General features: G+C 41.2%; 1 protein-coding gene across 2 annotated transcripts in view; it reads left to right on the forward strand.

The window, feature by feature from the left end:
- Positions 1-22,127, forward strand: part of PLPP1 (phospholipid phosphatase 1) — a 122,876-nt gene that overhangs the window by 99,177 nt on the left and 1,572 nt on the right. For both annotated transcript variants that reach the window (XM_050794688.1, XM_050794689.1), the window contains one exon: positions 11,280-11,337. In XM_050794688.1, the coding sequence (XP_050650645.1) occupies positions 11,280-11,337 (58 nt within the window). The remainder of the gene's footprint in view (positions 1-11,279; positions 11,338-22,127) is intronic.

Consider the following 22,127-nt stretch of genomic DNA (forward strand, 5'->3'; position numbering starts at 1 on the left):
GTAGCTGGGACTACAGGCGCCTGCCACCTCGCCCGGCTAAGTTTTTTTTTTGTATTTTTAGTAGAGACGGGGTTTCACTGTGTTAGCCAGGATGGTCTCGATCTCCTGACCTCGTGATCCACCCGTCTCGGCCTCCCAAAGTGCTGGGATTACAGGCTTGAGCCACCGCGCCCGGCCAACCAGTAATTTTTCTTTTGTTTTGGTGTACCTTCTGATTTTTAAAAATAATTAACATATCTTATGCAACTAAAAATATACTGTCAAACCTATTTAAAACATCATATTCTACCCAGCCTGTCCAGCTTTTGATGTAATTGGGGAAGAAGGTTCAGTAACAGATGATTTTAACATAACAGGTTGGGCTATGATTGATATCTTCATTGAGTGCTCTTCAGAGAAAGGTGATCCATAAATCCAATCTAGATTTTTAGGAAAGGTTTCTTGGAGGAAACAGGGGCTGAATCGACTCTTAAGTAATAATTACCAAAGAAAGGTGTGGAGCTCATTTCAGGCAGAGGTGTTGAATAAACAGCATGAAACAGATACGTTGGGAACTGTAAGTAGTGTGTTAGGCTGTTTTGCATTGCTCTAAAGGAATATCTGAGACTGGGTAATTAATAAATGAGGTTTATTTTGGCTTGTGGTTCTGTAGGCTGTGTAGGCATGGCACCAACATCTGCTTGGCTTCTGGTGAGGGCCTCGGGAAGCTTACAGTCATGGTGGGAGGTGAAAGAGGAAGCAGGCGTATCACATGGCATGTGAGCAACAGGGAAAGAGAAGGTCCTAGATTGTTTGAAACAACCAGATCTCATGTGAACTGAGTGAGAACTAGAACTACTCATCACCAAGGGGATGGTGCTAAACCATTCATGAGGGATCCATTCCAGTGATCCAGTACCTCCCGGCTAGGCCCTACCTCCAACATTGGGGATCACATTTCAACATGAGATTTACAGGGGATACCCATCCAAACTGTATCAAGTATTTTGTTAACTAATGATGGTTCTGGAGCTGTTGGGGCTTAGGAAGAGTGTGTTTACTCTTTGCTTAACAGTTTGTTCTAGTGAAAGACTTGAAGCAGGAGAATAACAAGCTCATGTTTTTTTCCCTATACTTGTAAAAATTATTCAGCTTTTCACTCTTTAAATATACTAAAATGGGCACCTAAATGTTGTATGATATGAATTGGTTTCTTTTCTCTAACAGCAGAAGGACTTGGGATACTGAAGGAAATGTGACTTTTCTGCCTTTGTCTATTGGGTAGTGGCTCACGCCTGTAATCCCAGCACTTTGGGAGGCCAAGGCGGGCAGATCACGAGGTCAGGAGTTTGAGACCAGCCTGACCAACATGGTGAAACCCCATCTCTACTAAAAATACAGAAAATTAGCCAGGCATAGTGGTGTGCGCCTGTAATCCCAGCTACTCAGGAGGCTGAGGCAGGCGAATCACCTGAACCCAGAAGGCAGAGGTTGCAGTGAGCCGAGATCATGCCACTGCACTCCAGCCTGGGTGACGGAGCAAGACTCTTGTCTCAAAAAAAAAAAAAAAGGATTTCTCTAAGTGAATTACTGTGGCACTGTGTTAGTCCTCCTGGTAACATGAGCTGTAGTGACACTGTCTGGTTTTAATCTGAAAGGAATAGGAGGTGACCTGTCTGGCAGCCTCCTGTTGGGCTCTAATAATTTTACATCTGTGTGGGCTTTTGCCTTCTCTTGCCATTGGTGGTGTCTGCTTCAACTCAAATCTAAATTTCTGTATTGGCATAATACTAAAAACCCTTTTATTGATGTCTTGAGCCTTATCTTTCTGTTTTACTATCATGCCTGGCTAATTAAAACACGTTTTTTTTTGTAGGGACAGGGTCTCACTGTGTTGCCCAGGCTGATCTCGAACTCCTGGGCTCAAGTGGTCCTCATCCCTTGGCCTCCCTCAGCACTGGGATTACAGGCGTGAGCTACTGCACCAGCTAAGGCTTATCTTTCTTGACCCTAGTCACCAAGAGTGATGATTTCATTATCTGCAGGAGAGTCATAAGTGGAGCCTACTGCCAGGTTGTAGTAGATGTTCTTGGCCTTGGTGTTGTCTTTTGGGGTGAGGGCTTAAAGTAGAAGTCTCAGGGTGTCGTTTCTAGTTAGCAATCCTGCCTCTTAAAACAATAACAATGTGCACTTTAGAAAGTGATTTAAAACTGTCTCTTCCTTCTGTATTATTGTGAAAGAATTTACCTTTTAGCAAGGGAGTCGTCGTCTTCAGTGTTTTTACAAAGGGGGTGGGTGGTGGGCAAGGAAGGTATTATAGTTGCCTGCAAAGGAGTGACACACAGCATGTCCTTTGTTTCATCCACTGCTTGTCCCTTGTTTCCTTTTTAACTGTTGTTTTACTGTTAGGTAAAGTGGCTTTGGTGATTTGGAGTATTTTTGTATCAGGTCATGAATTTTCCTTAATAACCAAGGAAACTTACGATTTTTCCTTCCCCTGGTTAATAGTTGTGTGTGTTTTACCCGTTTTGTAAGCAGACTTTGTCACAGCCTAATGTCTCCTCATCTGTTACAGTAGTCACTAAGTTTCCCTGCTGAGAGTTTGGAAGCATTTCTTTCCCAGTCGTGTTATTTTCAACATATACCCAGTTCTGCTTTCCTTTATCTTAAGATTCTCAGCAACCTCCTATTTTCTAGATTCATTTTTTTTGCAATATTCTTCCAGAAACAGAAGACACACATTATAACAAGTTTGAAATACCCTACACACATACCTACTGTGTCCTACATTTTCCCCCTCTTTTTTCGTTGTCCATGTTCCTGCTAGTTTCTCTCCTTTAAGGTTCATGACCTAATATCTGTAGATATCAGTCACTCGGCATGTGATTCACAGATGTTAGTAGCTATGGAGTCATATATGAGGAATTAGTGACTAAAATAGAATAGTCACTTACCTCTGTCTTATTTCAGATAGGTATGTGTGTCTCTGTGTAATGTGGCTTGGTTAAAATTGACCCTATATAATAGAGTAGCTTTAAATGGAAATATATTAAAATAACTGTAAAAATAATTCAAGGAGATGTGACAGGATTTTTGCTGCAAATGAAATAATTTCTCACTTTCTAGGTGGTTCAAGGAAATAAGATGAGTCTATATAATTTGTTGTTATATTTTAGTTAATTTTGGTGGGGACCGTTTTATAGTCCTTTACCATTTATTACCTTCATCTTTGTACTCTTTGGGAGAGATGCCCTGTGTTTCTTGTAGTTCTAGACATTTCTAGAAATATGATTTCTTTAAAAAGCCTCCTTTTCCTAAACATTCAGTATTTAAGTATATTTATTAGCTCCATTAGTTATAAAAATGGCAGAGTTAATTTACTGAATTTCAAGGTGTCAGACATTTGAAGAAACAGTTGAAGAAAATGCCTCATGTTGTAATTTGACTTCCTTTTAAATTATATGTATATTGTATATTTTTATTGGAAACACAACATGTGGTATTTATGAATACATATATATGTTAAAACATTTTAACTGCAAGATGTGAGAACAGGGCCTGAGTCACTGCTGGGTTCTGGGCATGAGTTTGTAGGCAGGGAGCTTCATTTATATTCAGAGTAGTGGCACTTTTAGCCAAGAAACTCTTGGGGAAACTATTAGGAAGAGGAATGTAGACTCTGTGTGTGTATTTGGTGGGGAAGAGATTTGTAAGAAATCTGTAGCACGCATGTCAGATATTTTGACAACCATTACTTTAAAATATTTTCACATATATATTATCCTTGTTATATCAAGTTGTGTTTCCAGTATTATCACTGTGTAATGTGAAAGTTTAGTTTAACCCTGATTTGATACCTTTCCCCAGAGCTGCTAATAGTTTGTATTTCCTTTCAGTCATTTTGCTATGTATTTTTATATTGAATGTGAAATTGTATAGTTTGTGTGGATTAAATAAATAACATTTAAAATATGTCTTGGAGACACAGCTTGTATCAGTTCACATAGAGCTATTCATTTTAGTTAATACGTTGTACAGTCAGTCCTCCATACCTGTGGATTCAACTAACTGTGGATTGAAAATATTTGTGAAAAAAATTGCACCTGTACTGAACATATACAGACTTTTCTTCTTGCCATTATTCCCTAAACAATATAGTAGGACAACTATTTACATAGCATTTACATTGTATTAAGCATTAGAGGTAATCTAGAGATGATTTAAAGTATATGGGATAATGTGTGTAGGTTATATGCAAATACTGTGTCATTTTATATCAGGGAGTTGAGCATCCATGGATTTTGGTGTCCTTGGAAGGTCCAGGAACCAGTTCCCCACAGATACCATGGGACGACAGTATTCAGAATAGTGCTAGTAGAATCGGCCAGGTGTGGAGGCTCATGCCTGTAATCCCAACACTCTGGGAGGCTGAAGTGGGTGGATCACCTGAGGTCAGGAGTTTGAGACCAGCCTGGCCAACATTGTGAAACCCCATCTCTACAAAAAATACAAAAATTAGCTGGGTGTGGTGGCGCATGCCTGTAATCCTAGCTACTTGGGAGGCTGAGGCAGGAGAATCGCTTGAACCCAGGAGGCGGAGGTTGTGGTAAGCCAAGATTGTACCATGGCACTCCAGCCTGGGTGACAGAGCAAGACTCTGTCTCAAAAAAAAAAAAAAAAAAAAAAAATGGTGCTAGACTCTTCCTTGGGTCCTTGAGTTTCCGGCAGTGTTGCAGCACACGTTTGCATTTCCCTAGAAGACATACCTCAAAGTGGAATTACTGGGTCACATAATAAGTGTTTCACATGTTGATAGTTATATCCAAACCATCCTTCAGAAAGTGTGCAATATGAGAGTGCTCTTTTTCTCATTCATCACCTACTTGATTCCTCAAGTATCTTAGATGTGAGATTCTTGTAGACGATCATCTGATATCTCATTGCCAAATCATTTAGCACAGTTATCGATTGTCAAAATCTTCCTGAAATAAACTATGACTAATATACTTGGGAAAAGTTTATGTTCATTAAGAGGTCACTGCTCATGTATCCATTTGTAGCATTTGTATAGGACGTTTTAACTTTTTTATAGGATCAGTCCATGTTTAAAGATTATCACAGAGGGGAACCTATGATATACTTCAGGTTAATCTGCTGTTACATAAACTTTATAATCAGGTAATAACATTTGAGAAAATGCCTCATGGTATGGTTTGATTTCCTTTCTTTTTGCCTTTAGAGTGTACAAAAAAGACAAATTGGTATTCGCTTAAAATGATTATTTACTGCACTCTAGCCTGAGTGACAGAGCGAGACCCTGTCTCTAAAGAAGAAAAAGACAATTTTTACATTGGCAACATGTATTTCTTCATGGATTAAGTCAAATTTCTTCTTCGTATATTTACTTCACACATTTTGCCACATGTAAACTGTACTTTGTGATGGAACTCCCCTGCCTGGAGATGGCAGGATTAAAGTTCCTCCTGGGTCTGTCTACCATTGACAAGAGTGAAATCATGGCACAGAAAGGAAGAGTTGGGAAGACTCAGATTTGAACCATAAAGAAATGTGACTTTATGAGCAAGTTACTGAACCTGAGAATCATTGTCTCTGTGTAAGCATGAGAGTTTTTGTGAAAAGTAGAAACGCTGTGTATTAAGTACCTGAACATACTAAGTAACTTGTAACAATTATAAGTCTTTCAACAACCTTTCTGCCTTACAATGCTTTGGGAATCAATTTCAGGACGATTTTTAGGGGAAAAAGAAAATTCTATTCGTAGCAGAACCAACTTTGGCATACCTGGGGGAAGTGGTGGTATAGTAATAATTTGAAACATTTTTGAGCATTGGGCACTGTATAATTAAAAACAAACTGCTATTGCTGAACCATTGTGTCTCTTAGTAAAGTGATTGATTTTAGATAGCATTTCATTAGTTCTAAGTTTTCTTTTAAAAAAGCTTGCTTCTATTTCTGGCAACATGGAGGATTAGAAGTGCCTACTGATAATAGTTCAGCTAAACATGCTAGATGATACATTACACACACACTTGTGCATACTGTATCTTAAATTATATATACACATCTTGAAACACATATAAGTGTTTTTAGTAAATAGTTTAGTTGGTGGGAGAGTAAAGGGATTTTTCTAAGGCCTGCGTCAGTAGATCCAGTGTGGTCTTTGAAAGTATCTGCCGGTTCCTAGTGGCATAGACCCTGAGTTTTGATAGGCAGTGAACATGGGGCACAGATACAAAGGCTGAGGCCGGGGGAGAGGACAATAAGAGACATGTGGGTAGTGTAAGAACTCCCGAAGAGTGGCAGCATCCTCCCCGTGGGAGCTATTAAAAAGAATTCATAAACACAGGACCACACTCACACTGGTCTGGAGCTAGAATTCATACTATTTGGTTTAGGAAGGAAAAGGAAAAAAAAGCTTGAAATTTAAAGTGTATTGGTAGTGAACCCAGCGTAAGTGAACACATATCTTCTCTGGAAGAACTCTCCTTAAACCAAGGCTCAAAGATTCCCCTCAGATGGAGTGCCAGCGACATGACCTCATTCTAGTATAAATGGACTTATGTGGAAACAAGCTACCCTAAGTGACAGTCAGCAAATACAACAAATTACATAAACTCTCAGAGATTACAGATACTAGAATTACCAGGTGTAGACTAAAATAAGAGGAGATAGAAAATATGATGTGGGATGAAGAGAATCAAAGCTGGCCAAGCAGGTTTGGAACCAAAGGGATCTGTAAATGATACATATATGGTAATTTAAAATTTACAGTGTAACATATTAAGCAGATTAGATACAGCGAAGGGGATGACAAAGTGAAAGATACACCTAAAGAGACCTAGATGAAAAATAGAGAAGAAAGGGTAAGAGATGTGGAGGAATAGAATGCAAAGGTCTTACATGTTGAATCAGCATCCCATAGAAAGGTACTAGGATGGAGGTACTTTGCCCAGTATGCAAAGGTAATGGTTGAGGACTTCTACAAATTGGTGAGTCCTCAGATAGAAGAAGCCAACAGATACTAAACTAGAGCAATAAAAAGAAATCCTAGTACTAGACACAAGGCAGTAAAACTAGAATATTGATTGATGGGGGCAGAAGGAGAGGAAGCAGTTACAGAGAAGAGACAGATAACCCAGAAAGAACTGGCTGACAGGTGGCTTATATTTTAACAGCAAAAGCAGAAGCCAGAAGATAGTGCAATGATAGCCTCAAAGCGATGAGAAAAAAAGTCATCAATTTAGAATTCTGTACTCAGGAAAACCATCATTCAAGAATGAATGTAGGCCGGGCACGGTGGCTTATGTCTGTAATCCCAGCACTTTGGGAGGCTGAGGCAGGCAAGTCACTTGAGGTCAGAAGTTCGAGGCCACCCTGGGCAACATGGTGAAACCCTATCTCTACTAAAAATACAAAAATTAGCCAGGCGTGGTGGCGCATGCCTGTAATCCCTGCTACTTGGGAGGCTGCGGCAGGAGAATTGCTTGAATCCATGAGGCGGAGGTTGTAGTGAGCTGAGATTGGGCCACTGAACTCCAGCCTGGCTGACAGTGAGACTCTGTCTCAATTGAAAAAAAAAGAGTGAATGCAAAATAAAGATATTTCAAATGAAAACAGCTAAAGGTGTATCTGTTTTGTGCTTTTTAACTTTGGAGGGTAGGGAGGAGGAAAGGAAGAAAGTCAGAGATGATCAGCTGGGTTCTTTGTGATTTAACCTCCTTCTGAGCCCCAAAATACTAAATTAAGAAATGCTTTATATGAGTTGATTGCTTTTGACGCTGATGAAGGCTGGATTTGATTGTGTCTTTGTGATTTATGGTAGGCTGAACATGGATGTGGATGTTGGAGCACAGAGGTAGTAGAATGCTCAGTTGGGGAGGGAACTCACATGCATGGAGGCAGGCGGGTGCAGGCAGATGGCTATGAATGCTCTCAGTGCCATGATATTGGGGATCAGGCCAAGTTTAATCAGCTCTGAAAAAGGGGTGCCCTGGCTGACAAATGTGAGGAAAAAAACATCATAAAGTTGCCATTTGAAATAGAATCCCAGGCCAGGTGCTGTGGCTCACGCCTGTAATCCCAGCACTTTGGGAGGCCGAGGTGGGCAGATCACCTGAGGTCAGGAGTTCGAGACCAGCCTGGCCAACAGGGCAAAACCCCATCTCTACTAAAAATAGAAATATTAGCCGGGCATGGTGGCACACACCTGTAGTCCCAGCTACTCAGGAGGGTGAGACAGGAGAATCGCTTGAACCCAGAAGGCAGAGGTGGCCGTGAGCCAAATCATGCCATTGCACTCTAGCCTGGGCGACAGAGCGAGACTCCATCACACACACACACACACACACACACACATATACATGCACAAATATAATCCCATTCATAGTGAGTTATGTAGTCAAAATCAGTGTACTTAATAACTGAAGCTTGCTTATTGTTCAGCAGACTACCACTCAGAGTCAGTAAAAACAGCAGCATTTCAAAATACATTTTTCTCTCCATAAATTTTCTTCCTGAGATTTTCCTAAGATTTGGTTGGAAAGCTGGCTCACATTATTACTGTACTGTACTTGCCTTCATCAGAGAGGCTATAACGAAGTGAGATGGTAGTCTAGGATTGGTTAAAATCTAGAATTGGTTAAAATCTAAGGGCAGGGTTCTTAGGCCAGGGCCATAGTCTTAAACATTTCAGTGAAGTTACTATGATGAAAACAAACTGCATTTGGGGCCAGGCACGGTGGCTCACGCTTGTAATCCCAGCACTTTGGGAGGCTGAGGGCGACAGATCACATGAGGTTAGGAGTTCCAGACCAGCCTGGCCAATGTGGTGAAACCCCATCTCTACTAAAAGTACAAATATTAGCTGGCGTGGTGGTGTAAGCCTGTAATCCCTGCTGTTAGGGATGCTGAGGCAGGAGAATCGCTTGAACCCAGGAGGCGGAGGTTGCAGTGAGCCAAGATTGCGCCACTCCACTCCAGTCTGGGCAACACAGTGAGACTCCGTCTCAAAAAAAAAAAAAACAAACCATTTGGGCTACTCCTTGGGATTTATTAGATCACCCATACAGATATTTAGTCCATTTGTGAATTCTGGCCATAATAAGATATCTGTAAGAGTTGTATCTCCTAGAGACTCCAATAGAGTTAGATTTATATGGAATATGAATAATTTGAATTTCCATTTTTTTCATGCTTTATTCTGTTTGCTTAATAGAAATAAAAGAGCATATTATGATCTGTTTGGTAAATTACTATGGATAAAGACACAGACATTGAGATTGAATAGAATTACCCCTTTGTTTTTAATCCCTGTCGAAGTCATAGCCAGACTTCTTCACAAATTCTATACTGAATAAAATATGTTTTTGTATTCAGTGTAAAAAATGGAAACCAACGAATGAAATCACTCTATGGCTGATTCAGAGCTGTTTAAAACGATTACATTAGTTTGCCGTTTATGATTTTGTAGCACAGTGTAAAGGATTTAGTGAAACCTCACTTGCTTGGCTTTGAGAATATTTCTGTGATTATGGTTATGTTGGCTTGGTGGGCTTTGACAGTCCTTGAAATTGGCTTTTATTAACTTGCATGCTCGTCAATAAAACATTGAAACTATAAAATGTGCAGAGCTCTACTCTAATTATCTGATTTAAAATTACTATTCATATTGATCCATTTTGTGTGGTCAAATAGCAAGGTTAAAAAGTGATTTATTTTTTCCTCCTTTACATAGACTAAACCCAGAATAATTATTGGGTTTAATTATATAATCCCTGGTTGGCACAGGAAATTACAGAATTCTCTTTCTTAGGCATGTATCTGATTACAAAAAGACAATCAAAATTCTTGGTAGAATCATATATATATATGTATATGGGTGTGTATATGTGTGTGTGTATATGTGTCTATACATACACGTATGTGTGTGTGTGTATGTGTCTATATATACACGTATGTGTGTGTGTGTGTATATATATATATATATTTTTAAAGTAATCCTTTCTTTCCCACCCACCGGCAGCTGCCAGACATACACACGTGACTTTCTAGTATGTGTGTTAGGAGGTTTTTCTCCTGTCTGAATTCAGGGAACCAACATCTCCCTTAAATTCCTTTTGAACAAGGCAGAATGTAATAAGTAAATTACTTAAGAGCTTGTCCCTCTTGTTTTTGTTCTTATTCTTACGTAGGGAGAAGTGGTGGGGAGATGCATTCTAGTTATTTGCATGAGCATCTTTTCGTGGCATTACTTTCCCTGTGCCTGATATGCTTGCCTCTTCTGCATCAGTGGCTCATTCTGTATAAGCAAAACTTAGATCTTGAATGTTAGTGAGCTCTATTTTTCTTTTCTCGGAAGTGCCATAAAATTAAGTTTTGGAAGCATTCTGTCATTTTTAGGTGGGGAAGATGATGCTTAGATGTTTATAGACTCTAATATTGAAAGAAACAAAAGCACTGAATTTGGTGGGAAATGCAAGGCAAGATGTGTGCCCATTTAAAACACTAAATTTTTTTCTTCTTCTTTTTTTTTTTTTTGAGATGGCATCTCCCTCTGTCACCCAGGCTGGAGTGCAGTGGTGTGATCTCAGCTCACTGCAGCCTCCGCCTCCCGGGTTCAAGCAATTCTCCTGCTTCAGTCTCCCGAGTAGCTGGGACTATAGGCGTGCACCGCCACGCCTGGCTAATTTTTGTGTTTTTAGTAGAGATGGGGTTTCACCATGTTGGCCAGGATGGTCTTGATCTCCTGACCTTGTGATCCGCCTGCGTCGGCCTCCTGAAGTGCTGGGATTACAGGAGTGAGCCACTGCGCCAGGCCAAAATACTAAAATATTAATATGGATGGAAAAAAGCAATCAACTTCTGAGTGTTCCCAAGGAGGTATTACATTATTCAGGGACTAATCCTGCAAGTGGAAAATAAAACTTAAATCATGGTCACGTAAGTGTGTATGTAATAAAGTCAAGGCAATTTATGCCAGTTATGACTTGTCAAGTATCATTCTTCTAACATCTTAGAAACGCTTGGCAAGTTTATTCTCATGACACATTACCCATCCTGAAAGTTTCAATAAAGTGATACTGTATAGAAATCTGACCTCAGGTCCTTCTTGCACTCTTTAGTGTTCCTGTCCTAATTGTCCCCTTACCCTACCCTTCTAATTTCTCAAGCTGGAGGGAGGCAGTTGTGTACACTCTGAAGCTAAGGAGCAGATTTATGAAATCAAGAATACTTTTGGCTCCTAAGAGAGAAAAGTAACATTTGTCTTCTTTTTCTTCTAGGTTGTCCTTCTACTCAGGCCACTCTTCGTTCTCCATGTACTGCATGCTGTTTGTGGCAGTAAGTACTCTGTGTCTATTGACATTAGGTTATGTGCTGTGTGGAATTAATGTGCTTAGTATCAGTGTCCTCTCCTGTCCTAATAAATTAGCCAGTAGCAAAAAGTGAAACAGATAATCTGCAAATCTGTAAGTTTCATGCTAAGAATTAGTTGATATGTGCCCTTACTTTGGGACATTTCCTGAAGTGGTTTTCTGGAACACACAGCTTCTGTGTTAACATCACAGCGGATAACTAATCTGAAGGACTGGGCCAATGGGCTGCTGTTGCTTGTTAACCTCCTTCCTAACTGGGAGTCACTCTTCTCATCTCAGTGTGGGTGAACAGCAGCAGAGCTTCTTCCCTCCTGGGCTCTGCTGTGGTGAGGAGTTGGTTTTGATCATTGTAAGTGAAGGCAGCTGTCTTTGTTCCTATTTGAGCAGATTTTGTTTTCCTCCCATTTTCTAAAACATTCCCAGACTGCTCTGCAAGGGACCAGAAAGGTTTCAACTTCTGGGAAAGGCAGTTGCCACTTCTGGAGCCTGTCATCTATACAACTTCCAGGTCCAGTTCTGATGCCAGCCTATAAAGCAGCAGCATAGTGATTTGCACTTGCATCATACAAAGCTGGCAGTGAGGACTTAGGAAGATTTGCACCCACATTTTGCATATCAAACTAGAGATGAATATGTAGTTTTTTGAGAGTAACTAATGCAAGACCAGGCTTCAGGACACATTGAAGGGATTTTTAAAGGTCAATTTTAGTTGATTTTTTTAAATAATGTTCTCTTTACATATAAAGTATTAATAAAATACTGTATATTTGGGTGTATTAATATGTCCTGCATTATCAATATTTTGGGGGAAAGGAGAGGAGGGGGAGAAAATCTGTACCCTAACAGATCCGCTATAATTTTATCTCAATTTTCTTTATAAGTGGATTTTTATACAGTTATCTTCTGTGTAAATTTGTCATTTCCTGTGTTTTTCCCTTTGATCACATTAAGTGCTGTATGCTAATTTAATGCTTAGATTTAAAATGCACGATATGTAACGTTGAGGGTAAACTAATAGGAATTAGTGTCAGAGATAATTTAAAATGTTTTACTAGAATCTTGCTTTTATTTGAAAAACCAAATTCCAAACATTAAAAGAATATATAAATTGTAGATGTGTTATATGAAATTCAAATTCAGAACTTCAAGCCATTACAACAGCTGATTTTCAAAGCTTTCATCTTACATTAATTAAATTTTGTGAGGAAGCAGAGAGTATGATTCAGCAGAATTTAGGGCTTCCTTTTTAAGACATACACTCAAATGTTTCTGCAGATGGGGCATGGAAAATGTGACTTATCTGAAGGTAGTTAGCAGCAAATACTATTCTGATCTTTTATCTTCTGTTCATTTATGTTGCTAGAAAAAAATCAGCATTCTTCTTAAGCGAGACAACATATTTTTTTCTTTTTAATTAGAGCATGAGGACCAGGGCAGACCCGGAAGACTGGGCAATAGCTAGAGCCGCTACTATCCTGAGAGCTCTTCCCAGAACATGGGCCTGTGACTACACCGAAGGGCATATGAATGTGTGGGCATGCTTTGTATGCCCCGGTCTAGACCTCACTACGTCTAGCTTTTGTCTCACTAGCTTTTGTGGTTTTTCGTTCACCTGTGTGTGTTAGTGTCCAAGTGCTTCTTTATGAGAGACCTGGGAATCTGAGTTTTGATTGATCATGATGATTTGCATTTTACACTACTTTTATTTTTGACTAAATTTCCATGAAAAGATGAGGGATGATTGCCAGTGTTTTACAAGTGAGGGAATAGGCACCTTGGGAGGGGGCTGCTGAGTTCTGTGAGCTCTGTGGGGTCTCTTGATAGTCAGGATCCCATGCTGTATTGATTGATTGATTACTTGGTCTGAACCCTAGTCCATTTATTTTGAAGGTTAGTTGATGCAGATCTCTGGAAGTAAAATGGCATTCTGGAAGTGACTGACATACAACTTTGACCCACTGTTTGTAATTTTAAAGAAAATTCCCAGATATAACATATTCCATATTTTATCATTTTCTGCTCTTCTTCCTTCACCCTTCTCAGAACACCCGTTACGTGTGTATAATTGGTCAAATAGAAACTTGTATTGAGGGCTGTTTTGTGAAAGATTAAAATTACTATAGAGAAGATGACATTGATATATAGAGGGCCTCAGTGGTAGGCCTGCTCAGTGGACATGCAGCCACATATGAAGGATGTCAACTTGGGAAAATGACGTCAACCATAGTGTGGTAATTGGGTCAGTATGAACCAGCTGTGTTAAAAGAACAACTTTAGATAAATTTAAGGGTTTCATTGGGCAAGGAAGAAATGACTCTCAAGTTGGGCAGCCCTCAGAATCACAGCAGATTTAGAATGACTCTACTGCTTCTAAGTGGTCAGGGAGAATTTATGGACAGAAAAAGGAAAGTGAGTACAGAAAACGGAAGCGAGGTGCAGAAACTGCCAGATTGGTTACGGTTTGGCCTGGGAGCCTTATTTGAGCGTGGTTTGAATGGCTGTGAGTGGTTGAAATATGGCTGCCGGGACTGGCTGGGACTCAGCTATTGTTACAGAAGCACGTTCCTGAGTCAGGCTTGCAGGTTTACTTACCAAATTAAGCTGTTCTTTGTACAGAAGAACTCAAGTATGTGAGCAGGGGGTTTTCAGGCCAGATTTTAGTTTGATTTAACAGATGTAAAGTTATAATGTCAAAAAAGAAGCCTAGATAAATAGATTTGTTGTAGACCAAGACCTTTCTGGAGAAGCAAGCAGGTCACAGCAACCATGCACTGCATTTTACTGACTCTAGGTAGTGGAAATATTTGCTTGATGTGGATGTAGGCCCCAGCTTTTATTTCAGCCCTGAATATACAGATCCTTCTTTTCACATTTATGTACAACCTTTTTTTTTTTTTTTTTTTTAAATAAGACAGAGTCTTGCTCTGTCACCCTGGCTGGAGTGCAGAGGTGCGATCTTGGCTCACTGCAAGCTCTGGCTCCTGGGTTCACGCCATTCTCCTGCCTCAGCCTCCCGAGTAGCTGGGACTACAGGCACATGCCACCATGCCGGGCTAATTTTTTGTATTTTTAGTAGAGACGGGGTTTCACTGTGTTAGCCAGGATGGTCCCGATCTCCTGACCTCATGATCCACCCGCCTCGGGCTCCTAAAGTGCTGGCATAAGCCACCATGCCCGGCCTGTGTACAACATTTAACCTCTAAGGCCCACCCCCGAATTCCTTGGGCAATGACTCATCTTGTTTCTCTGGGCATCTTGGCATGAGTCAGTCTCAGATTTGGGTAGAGATATAGTCAATTTAAATCCTCTCCGAGGATAGTCTTTGATAGCCAAAACTTCCCTGTCAATTCCTGACACCCGGAAATTAACTTCTAGTTAAAAATGGCTCTTAAAACACCCTGACCATTGTTCTTCTCTAGCAGCCAGTGCAGCCCTGCACACTTAACTGTGCCGAGAGAGTCAGCATCAGTGAAAACCTCCCAGGCCTGCCGGAGCTTAGGGCAGGGCTGCTTTGCACATAGCCAGTTTATATGCTTAGTGACTCCCCGTGAACTTGGCTGAATGCCAGAGATTCCAAATTTATTTGATTATTCAGGAGAACAGCCATGGTATGAATCTGTATTTTCTTTCAATACAATGAGGAGTGCTAAAATACTTTTCCTGAGACCATTCTATTTAGGCTGTAACCCCAGATTGTTTATATCACTGCCTGTTAATGAAATTCCTGTATCTGTGCTTCAGCCAGACTCTCCTCCCTCCCACAAAATGCCTCTTATCTGGGCCTTGCCTCCTGCCCTGTGTTTAGACAGTGCTGCCCACCTATCTAAATCCACTCAGACTCTTTCCACTTTCCTTAAGATTCGTATAATCCCTCATTTAGCATTCACTGTATACTACCTAGCATTGTTGGTATTTTGTGATGTTTTCCAAACTTGATTATTGCTGAACACTGGGCAAATGATGAACAACTCATGGCCCATAGCCTACACAAATCTTGCCTGATTTTGAGGTGGGATTCAAGATTTAAATGTAGTGCCTCAGTGAACCCTAAAAATGGTGAAATAAAAACCCAAAGAAGACTAAACTGAGGCTTGCTTTCCAGTGTTCTTCTGGCCAGATCTGTCATCAAATGTAGGTGGAGCAATCAATCTGGCTTGCCTGGCTGGTCATAAAAGCACTATTTCAAAATAAGTAGACGAAGGTATATTTCTTTGTGTTGAGCCTGCTGTTGTTAGTCTAGTTCTGGCGTTGGCTTTTTTTTTTTTTTTTTTTAAGTAAAAGGTCAGATAATAAATATTTAGGCTTTGTAGGTCACATATTCTTTTTTGGAAAAAAAAACTCCTTAAAAGTGTTCTTAGCTTGCAAGCTGACCCCTTGACTCTAGTTTAAAATGGGGCGGGGAAAAACCCCTCTTTATTAACAATAGAATATTTAGAGGCTATGAGACAATAATAACATTTTACAGTTAAGAAGTGTTAACAAGATTAGTCAAGGAAAGGCAAAATCGAATAAAACAGCTTCAAAAAATATCTTGTTCAACGATTATTTATTTTAAAGGTGAGATATTCTAATTAGATCCTTTAATGGAAGTTAAATGTTTCAGAAATTTCAACCAAAAATGGTTATATCCTTCCTGTCTTAGTTTGGGCTGCTGTAACCAATTGCAGCAGACTGGGTGGTTTATAAAAAACAAGTTTCTCCGTCTGGAAGCTGGAAGTCTAAGATTAGGGTGCCAGCATGGTTGGGTAATGGTGGGGCCTTCTTCCAGGTTGGAGAATGTCCTCACACGTTGCAAGGGGCAAGGGAGCTCCCCTGTGTCTCTTACTAGTTCATTAATCCCTTTCATGAGGGTTAACCCCTTATGACCTAATCACCTACAGAAGTCCTATTTTCCTAATCCCATTGCCTCGTGGGGGTTAGGCGTTCAGTATACAGATTTTGGGGTAACACAAACATCTAGGCAATAGCACCACCCTTCAGTGATAGTGAAAGAATGAAAGAATGCTTTAGTAGTATCACAGATGTTGAATTTTCTATTTTTTTTTTTTTAATATTAACTTTTACACAAAAGAAAAAATGGGCCTACCCTGTAATTTGTTCCTGATGTGGCTCCGTGTAATGAAGAGTCTTCCGTTGTTTTGACCAGGTCTTCTTTGTGCACTGTATAAAACTATCCTGAGGCCCTTCACAGGCGGAGCCACACGTTTTGGAGTGTTGGTTTATTAGTCTGTTTTCATGCTGCTGATAAAGACATACCCAAGACTGGGCAATTTACACAAGAAAGAGGTTTAATTGGACTCCCGGTTCCACGTGGCTTAGGAGGCCTCACAATCACGGGCGGAAGGCAAGAAGGCGCAAGTTACATCTTACGTGGATGGCGGCAGGCAGAGAAAGCTTGTGCAGGGACACTCCACCTTATAAAGCCATCAGATCTCGTGAGATTTAATCACCGTCACAAGAACAGCATGGGAAAGACTTGCCCCCATGATTCAATTACCTCCCACTGGCTCCCTCCCACAACATGTAGGAATTCAAGATGAGATTTGGGTTGGGACACAGCCAACCCATATCATTTGGGATTAGGAGGAAGGCCTCTGCACTTCTCAGTGATATTACTGAAATCTTTCTAGATTTTTGATGTAGGCATTTATTGGTATTAATTTACCTCCTAGCATTGCTTTTGAGTTTCGGTATGTCCTGCCTCTATTTTCATTTGTTGCAAGAAATTTTTTATTTCCTTCTTAATTTCTTCCTTGACCCAGTGGTCACTCAGGAGCATGTTGTTTAATTTTCATGCATTTGAACAATTTCCGAAGTTCCTCATTATTGATTTATAGTTTTATTCCATCATGATCTGAGAATAGTCTTTGGCTGGTGGGCTTTATTTTTCTTTCAGCACATTTAGTACATCATCCCATTTTCTCCTAGCCTGTAAGGTGGCTGCTGAGAAATTCACTGTTAGTCTGATAGGTGTTCCCCTTCTAAGTGACTTGATACTTTTCTCTTGCTGTTTTATTCTCTTTTGACAGTTTGACTGTAATATGCCATGAATTTTTGAATTGCATCTGTTTGGGGTTCTCTAAGCTTCCTGTATCTGGGTGTCCAAATCTCTTGCTGGACTTGGGAAGTTTTCAGGTATTACTTATAGGTTTCCTATCCCTTTTATTTTTTCTTTGTTTTCTGAGACACCAGAAATTTGAATATTTGATCACTTTATGGTGTCACATATGTCACAAAGCTGTTGCTCATTCTTTCTTATTTTTATCTGTCTGGGTTCAAAAGACCTATTTTTAAGTTATAAAGTTCTGCTTGATACAGTCTATCATTGAAACTGTTGGATCTATTTTGCATTTCATTCAATGAATTCTTCAGTTTCAGAAAATTTTTTTTATATCTAGCTCTTTGGGAAGTTTTTCATATCCTAAATGGTTTTTCTGATTTCTTTGTATTATTTTTCTGATTTCTGTGTTTTCTTGTATCTCACTGAGCTTTTTCAATTTATTTTGAATCATTATTTTGAATTCTTTTTCTGAGATTTCACACATTTCTTCATTGGAATCTGTTGCTAGAAAATTACCATGTTCCTTTGGAAGTGTCGTATTTCCTTCTTCATGTTTCTTGAATCCATATTTCGTTATCTGTACATCTGCTTTAACAGTCACTTCTTCCAATTTTTTGAATTTGCCTTCATAGGGGAGGATATTTTCCGTAAGATATATCTATCTGTGGTGTTGGTTGGGTACATCACTTTGGCTTTGATTCCAGATGCATGCATTAGTGTAGTCTCAGTACAATTTCTTTGGCTGTAGACAGTATCAGTTGTGTGTGATTTCCTCAGCAGCTTAAGGTGCAGTTGTTAGTTGCTGCAAGGAAGCATTTGCTGGAGATGGGAACATCAGGTGGGCCCATCCTCCAGCCCCAAGAGTGGCAGCAGCAGGCTGAGCATGCCTGTCCTTGGGCCCCGGGGCAGTGTATGCTGGCAGTGATGTTAGAGGGTCCAGGTGGGCTGATTCTTGGGCCTCCAGGAAGCTTGCTTGGATGCCAGCAGTAGCATGGTGGGCAGGTCCTCGGGCTTGCTGCCCATAGACAGCAGGTGTGGTGCGGGCAGTGGCAGGACAACCCTCTGATTCCCAAGTGGTTTGCGCTGGTGTTGGTGGTGACTGTGACGGCTGGGTGGCTAGTCTCCAGGCCCATAGGTGGTACAGTGGGTGGTGGTAGCAGCAGGTTGGGTGGTCCCTTCCTGAGGTCCCTGGAAGGAGTGCTCAGGTGTTAATGATAGGTGCACCCTCCAACGCGTGATGGTTGTGCTTGGGCACAGGGGTAGGTGGAGCCAGGCTGGATAGGTCCCTCGGTGGTGTGTATAGGGCTTGGCCATGGTAGGTAGGGGTGTTTTTCTGTGGCAGCAGCCATAAACAGGTGGGTTGGGAGCATGCACTTTGGCCCCAGATGGTATCTGCGGGGCAGGGTAGCCTGTAATCAGGCTTGACAATGCACAGTAGTGGCTCTGCTGGCTCACTCCTAGTGGCTTGTATACTTTGGCCCTATGGCAGCACCCAGCTGTGGGTGGGGGACTTTAATGGGGTTTCAGAGATGTGGATATGCAGGGACTGTTGGGCCTCAGAGAAGGATGCAGTCTGCTGGGGCCTGGGCTCTCAAAATGGTGCCCTGCTGTAGCTGCTTAGGACTGGGGCAGGGGAGAGGGTGGGGATGAGCTCCCTCTCTGGAGCAGTGCCATCACGTAGTCCCCAGGCTCCCTGTTTGTGTGGGTTGAGGGTTTCTCCAATGGCTGGGATTGCAGGACTTCACAATGGGAATGTGGATGCTGTTGGAGGTCACTTACCCTTCTCCAGCATGGGAGAGCCTCCCCAACCAATCCCTGCCAAGCACCCTGCCTTGCTTCCCTCTCCTTACTTGCCTCAGATGTTTCCTGTCATTCTGTTGTTAAATTCCAGCAGTCTCTCTTAGGTGATCTATTCAAAGTGTGATTTATCTAGTACTGTTTTGGTGGTTCTTCAAGCAGAAAGCAAGTACCAGAGGCACTTTAGTCAGCCATCTTGAAACCCACTCCATTGTTTTCTACTAAATGGCTTGCTGTCCTCGACCATTTATGTACCCGTTAGGCATCTTCCTACTACTTTTGAAATTAGAGAACACCTTCATATTTCTGGTATAAATTCCAGAGACAAAATATAGCCCAGCAGATCTCTGGGTGACACCTGGTGTAAGTCATCTAGTCAGTGCAGGGAGATGTGGGTATGCAGGGAGAAGGCAGGGCTATGTGGTCCAAATAGGACTGACTGTGAATGGGCAATTCCATCTAGAAGGGGAATTTAAAAGTAATCATGTTGCTCCTGAGCCTGTCTGGTACCACACACTGTATTGGTCATAGAGCGCTGTAAGTTCTTACTCTTAAAACAGAAGTAACTGAATGCCTTACCTAGAATGGGTTTAATAGATAAGGTTGGCAAATGGCATGTATGGGGAGGAGAGAAGAGTGGAATCTGCTAAGGAAGGAACCTATACAGCCTTTTTGCTATTAGCCTTGGCACTGAAACATGAGCTATGTCCCCTCTATCTAGTTCTAATGGAACAGTACTGAGAAGCTTCAGACATTCAACTTTTCAGTGGCAGTTAGGGAAGCTAACGGAATGGACTTTCTTTTAAAGGAAGTCATGTCAAGTGTTTGCTTTGCTCACAATCAAAGTAGAGCCACCAGAAAGACACTACCTTTTACCTTTGTTGAACCTACTCATATAGGAAACTTTTGCTGGCAAGATGGGAGGGGAAAAGCCAGTCCGGATTTCTGGGCATGTCAGCTGTGGAACTCAAGTTGACCCAAGGTCTGAGAAATTCAGGGTGTCCACTTTCTTGAGCTCTGCAGAAATGGAAGTCTTCACAGAGCTACACCGAGTACCCTGACCCAGGGAAACACAGTGTGGGCACATAGGAAGCACACTCAGGCCATGACTATTTGTCACTAGAGAAGCCAAAGCCTAGAGCACAAGGTTAGGTACAGAACCACAACTGGGGAATCCCAGAACTCTCACGGTGAAATAATTTCTGGGTCTATGGTCAGAGTTTCACTGATGGGGGAAACCTCTATTCTTGGGTAGATGTTCAAGGAGAAAACCAGCTATTTATAGGGGGAAAGACTTCACTTCAAAGTGTTGGAGCATGCTGGGTGTGGAGGCTCATGCCTGTAATCCCAGCACTTTGGGAGGCTGAGGTGGGTGGATCGCCTGAGGTCAGGAGTTCGAGACCAGCCTGACCAACATAGTGAAACCCTGTCACTACTAAAAATACAGAAAATTACCTGGGCGTGGTGGCAGGTGCCTGTAATCCCAGCTACTCGGGAGGCTGAGGCAGGAGGATCACTTGAACCTGGGAGGCGGAGGTTGCAGTGAGCCAAGATTGCACCATTGCACTCCAGTCTGGGCAACAAGAGCAAAACTCTGTCCCCCCCCACCCCGCCCCCCTTCCCCACAAAAAGTGTTGGAGCTTAGTTGATTACTGATGATGTAAGTAAATGTTAATTCTTTTCACTGGCACGTTGGGGAAGCAATCTGGAGAAAATAATATTCAATATGAGTTTGCAGGCTACCTACAGTTAAAGTCAGGGTTCTTAGAATGAAAATATTGCTACAGGGATTTTAGAATCTTGAAAGAGGAAAGGCCTTGAAGTCCTGGCTCTGAGTTTCCTCCAGGTTGGAAGTAGCATGGGACTAGCTTAAGTCCATTTTATAGTTGATACTTTTGATTTTACAACTCACTTTTTTCACAGCTTGAACGACAAACAAAAATAACGATTCTGCAGAAAGCCAGTGGTACTTAAACTAGCTGATGAGTCAGACTCAGTTAAACAGCTGGTGTGTTCTTTTAGAACTAGATGGTTTATACTAAGTACTTGATAAAATTAGATAAGCCCTGGGTCTCTGCCAGCTTTTGGGAACTGAACACCCATGGCAGTGCCCAGAGAGCTGGGAGTTGATTTGTGTCATCTATTTTAAATAGGCAGTGTCCATGGGGAGAGCTATGTATATTGTTTTCTAAGGACTACATTTAATTAAGTCTACAAGTCATAAATTATTGAACAGAATTTTAAAGGGAATGTTAAAAATTATATTGTTATTGGACTCCCTAAAAAGAATCATTTCTGTATAAAATCTTTAGGGATGCACCCAAAGTCAAAGGCAGACTGACACGAGAAAGGGAAATTTCTTAGGTCTGATTAGTGTACAGAAAAGTCATAGAACTTAAAGGGAGTACAGGTACTACTGAAAGAATACACTTCTTTGCTGGATCATAACTAACCTACAACCTGTATTACTTGCAAATACAGATTATTTAGTCTCAGTTGCCTTGTTAAATAGTTTGAGGGTAGAAGAGCTCTCTTTGGTGAATTAATCAAATAGTCCCACAGGTTGCCCAGAGCAAGGGCAACCTGTGCCCAGAATGCTAGCACTTTATCCCAAGACTCAGAATTAATGACGATACTGGGTCAGGCGGTGGCGCATGTCTGTAATCCCAGCACTTTGAGAGGCCAATGCAGGCAGGTTGCTTGAGACGAGGAGTTTCAGACTAGCCTGCGCAACATAGTGAGACCCTCATCTCTACAAAAAATAAAAATGAAAACAATTAGCTGGGCTCAGTGGCATGTACCTATAGTCCCACCTACTTGGGAAGCTGAGATGGAAGGATTGCTTGAGCCCAGGAGTTTGAGGATGCCGTGAGCTATGACTACATCACTGCACTCCA

Source organism: Macaca thibetana, chromosome 6, assembly GCF_024542745.1.
Source record: "Macaca thibetana thibetana isolate TM-01 chromosome 6, ASM2454274v1, whole genome shotgun sequence".
Taxonomy (NCBI): domain Eukaryota; kingdom Metazoa; phylum Chordata; class Mammalia; order Primates; family Cercopithecidae; genus Macaca; species Macaca thibetana.